We start from the raw sequence: 4,329 nt of genomic DNA, 5'->3' as shown, positions 1-4,329 counted from the left end.
TGGTGGTGGTCGTAGTGTAGGTATGCATTCTTGAACATAGGATTAGGCGGTACACCAACGTCAACATGGACTACAAGGCTGAAGCCGAGCATGCCTATGAGGAGCTCGTGAAAATGATAGAAAGAGACTGGGGAAAGGAGATAAAGAGTTCTGTAAGTAGGCCTACGTCTAAAAATCGTCACTCGACATACAGTATTCCATAATATTGCGGCAATGGGCATAGTTACCAACCTGAGCGATTTGAAATGCGTGACTACACCAGCGGGCCACCACGCCAAGGCCCCCGCCGGCTCCCATTGAGGCGGGGCCCTGGTGGGGGTCTGGGCCCTTCAGTCACATAATCTAAGATGATACTAAATGCGTAGTTAACTGGGTTGTACTGTTCGAGAAAGAGAAATGTTCTCGGTGGATTGATTCTCGATGGAAATAATTACGAAAACTCTCTAATGACTTAAGTTACTGAATGACCGTTAATGTATTTAATAAAACCAGTTTCTTCTAATTTTAAATATATTTTCCACTGAACTCGTGATAAAATTCGTTCATCATCATCAAAAATTTATGATCATGCATGTGGGACCGTTCCGTACGATGCGAGACGGTTGGTAACTATAAATGGGAGTACTAACTACAACATAATTTTCGCTTAGCAAACTGGTGGAAGGTAGGATTGCTGATGAGGGCATCAATCAGTGGCGTAGCTACGGGCAGTGCAGCCAGTGCAATGCACTGGGGCCCATGGCTATTAAGGGCCCATCCATATTAAATAGACCTAAAAATAATCATTTAAAATAATTTCCAACTTAACATTTTGAAGATAAAAAACGGCCAATGGGCCCCTCAATAACAATCGGTTTTTAGAGGAGTAGTGATAACTGTGTTTATTTCAAATTAGTGGTATATTCAAAATTAGAAGAAATGGGAAAACATATATATTAAAATACTGAGAGTACCATTTCCGGCCATCTAAAGGTGCTATAATCATAAATTTTCTTACCTCAGCCCCATCCATGGTGGTCTTCATCCGCCAGAAAATCTCCCTTTGGCCCCATTCTATTTCGAATTCCCTGACCCGCCACTGCAATTGTTAAATTTGATGTGCCACCAATTTTCTTGATTAGTTTAGTACAGCTGCTGAGACCGCAATATGCCCCTCTTAAAATAGTTACGAATCCGATTATCGTTAGTACATCCTCTCTACTGGCCACTTCAATAACACCGGTGTTCAATAAAATACAGTATATACGTGTTTCTCTGTCTGTAGTGTACAGTGCCTGTCTATTTGAGTACACCCGTTTGTCTACGTAAAAAGTAACTTAAGTTTATGCAACTTTAATAACCATGGAATTTGTGCAGCTTGTTGTTGAGCTTGGAAGTGAAGTTGACTGCCAAACAATCCCCAGCTTCCAAAGAGTATATTATTTGTTGGCTTAAACGTCTTCAAGTAGAAGGTACTTTATAACCCATCTTCAAGGAAAAGTAGCTTGATTTATTGGAACCAGACAAGTACATCTCCATTGACCTTCGCCGACGTAATGTTTTCGCAGATTTCAAGTAACAGTTACTGGTACTCTCCATTTAAAATAGGATTAAAGATTAAAGAGTAGTTAAAACAGCAAAATAATATTAAGGACGATAGTATTCATATTTTTTTCCAGTGAACTAGTTCGAAATACATAACTTTATCATTTTGTGTATTTGCAGAAAGACCACAAAGTATATCGCATGAAGTCTGAACTTTTCAATGGTTATGCGTAAGTACTCTCAACGGGTAAATTACTCAGTGGCGCATCTAGAAGTCTTGAAAATGGGGTGCTGATGGGTGCGCGAAGGTAAAAGGTGGGGGGGCTCGATGATCAGTTGAAGGGCGCTAACTCGCAAAATGAGGTGATTTTAGGTGATTTTTAACTACCTTGAAGTGAATTTTTTGTGGGGGGGGGGGAGGAGGGGTGGCGACCGGGTGGGTATGGCCCCCTCCCCGCGCATTCCCATAGATACGCCACTGCTCAACACTATCGCATGGCTCAGTGGTGGTAGCATCAGGTTATAGCTTTGATTGATTGAAACAATACTTTAAAATTCGATTACTTGGTTCACTGATTAGTTGATTGGCTGTCTGACTAATTGGTTAATTGATTGATTACGAATGGAATAAGTGCAGGTCTAGAGCACATCCCGGCTTCGTGTGAGCGCTGCTCATCAACTCAACGACATTCCGTGATAGCGAATCGTCGTTGGGAAACAGCTATCTGTCGTGCGATGCGCCGTCCGTGTCGCGTTGTGCGTTGTGATAAACCACTTCGGCTGTCTATGCGTCTGGCTCATAACTGTATATACCTGATAATGGGTTCACGATATCTATACCCACCCAGTTTAAAGTCCAAAAAAGTATGGTAGCGGTGATAACTGTAATTTTGATCACTCATTTGGAATTGTAAACAACAGAGTGAACCTTACAGTCGACAAAAAAAAAAAATCTGTATACAAAATATACGTAATTTCATTTTCGACAAGCATGTATTAAAATTCGCTGCATGCGAGTTCACTAAAGTAAAGTTTTTTGTATATTCCAATCACTACTATTGTTTTATGATTGCAATAAAGATTTATTTGATTTGATTTATAAAGTGTTTGTTCTCGGTAGTTTCTGCATTTGGAGCGTTCTACTATTATAAGGGTCTAGTGTGAACCAAGCTATAGGAGTTTATGTAGGCCTACGCGTGCACGTGTAACAACATGCTGTGACATAGTGTAACCACGTTTAATACTTTTCCTCAGGTATAAATGCGAATACACAGTTGAAATGTCGCTGTCCGACTATCTGGCCCTCGTCAGCCCGAAGTGCTTCGGAGGATATATCGAAGACGTCGATAGTATTGTTAAGGCTGTCCAGTGTCTCTTGGAAGTATCTGACGTACGTATACCTAGCACGCATACTGTATAGTAGGCCTATGAAAATAGGTTTCTATTTCTTAAAATGCCAGTTAAGATTTTTTACGTCATCATGCAATCATATTCCAATGCCTGTTTAAAATAGAACATTCTGAGTTATCTACTTCACGATTGGCAGTGTTTGCAACCGATCCACCAAAATTAGATGAATCATATTTTAATTACAACTACATTGTTACCTTTTTTGTTTTATCTAACCAGGACATCAAAATCCTGAAGAGCGTGTCCAACTCACTTGCCATGGGACTGATATCGAGCAGAGAGTTCATAGATATTCTGTATATCAAACGGTTTGCAGACAACGAAAATAAAGTTGCTTTTGTAGTGTGCGAGGCAAAATATGATGCCCCAGTTGATCCGAAAATAGTTCGCAGCAAACACTACCCTAGTGGCAGTCTGATTAATGTGATCGAACAAGGGTAAGGGTACAGTATGTCCTCGACTGGTTTTCATTATTTAAAACGTAAAACAATTATTACAAAATCGGCTTTGCATAAAAAATATGCATATGAGACAATATATCACTTTGTTTTTGAAAGTCCAAATGGTACTGATTATGGTAGTAAAATGGAAGTCACGATTCACCATTTTTAATGTATCTAAATCCCTTCTCCAACAAATCCTAGTGCCAACTTCTTATGCTTTAGCTCAATTATTATTTACTAACGCTGCTTAAGCACCATCAAGGCATATAATAATTTTTTTCGTCGTCTACATGTATATTATAACAAAATAATTCACTTTCTTTTTCTTTAGGGGTAAAAAGATTCTGGAAATCAAACAGATTGAGCACTTAGATTTCAGTGGAAAGGTACCAACCTCAGTGCTTGACTCATTCGTCCCCGGGGAATTGTTCAGTCGGGGCAATACGCTGAAGAAGAATCTTAAGAAACTAGAAAAAATTCGTTCTAAATAGACGGATGATATCGACAGACAGTGATCTTGCCAACAAGAATGCTAACAGTCAAAGAAACTAAGAAACTGATATCAGAAACTGAACTAACCAATCAGGGGCCCGTGTAGAAACTTTTCGAGAGCAAATGTGACTCAATGAGATGACGTATGTCTATGGGTGGTGAATTAACCTATCAGTTAAGTTCAGACAAGCGGAACAAATATCGCTAACCTGAGTCTCGTGAAGAAATTTCAAGATACGCCGAGAAGCTACTAAGAAAATGATTTTAAAACGACTATCAAAATCAAGCCGTGCCTGGTTTAAAATTGTATAGGAATTTAGAAAATTGAGTGTCATTTTGTGAAATTTACATGTTGCGCTGTTTATACTTGTGTTAAAATTCATACACTATATTAGATAATAATAATAATAATAATAATAATAATAATAATAAATGAATGAATTTCACTGTAAAAGAGAAA

At 38.8% G+C, this 4,329-nt stretch overlaps 1 protein-coding gene across 1 annotated transcript; it reads left to right on the top strand.

Moving 5' to 3' along the window:
* LOC117116411 (stAR-related lipid transfer protein 6-like) lies at positions 1-4,329 on the top strand. The gene is made up of 5 exons (XM_033260447.1): positions 1-152; positions 1,705-1,754; positions 2,779-2,914; positions 3,154-3,371; positions 3,709-4,329. The coding sequence occupies exons 1-5, from the start codon at positions 66-68 to the stop codon at positions 3,866-3,868; spliced, it is 651 nt and encodes a 216-aa protein (XP_033116338.1). The 5' UTR covers positions 1-65; the 3' UTR covers positions 3,869-4,329.

This window comes from Anneissia japonica, unplaced genomic scaffold (assembly GCF_011630105.1).
Source record: "Anneissia japonica isolate Jap-2015-1 unplaced genomic scaffold, ASM1163010v1 scaffold287903_len222995_cov181, whole genome shotgun sequence".
In the NCBI taxonomy this organism is placed as follows: Eukaryota; Metazoa; Echinodermata; class Crinoidea; order Comatulida; family Comatulidae; genus Anneissia; species Anneissia japonica.
The sequence above is the reverse complement of the archived record's forward strand: the minus strand, read 5'-3'. Positions and strand labels throughout refer to the sequence as shown.

Coding starts and splice junctions, on each gene's coding strand:
- LOC117116411 (XM_033260447.1), top strand. CDS start 66: ATGGACTACAAGGCTGAAGCCGAGCATGCCTATGAGGAGCTCGTGAAA. Junction 153..1,704: donor GAAAGGAGATAAAGAGTTCT/GTAAGTAGGCCT, acceptor GTGTATTTGCAG/AAAGACCACAAAGTATATCG. Junction 2,915..3,153: donor GTCTCTTGGAAGTATCTGAC/GTACGTATACCT, acceptor TTATCTAACCAG/GACATCAAAATCCTGAAGAG.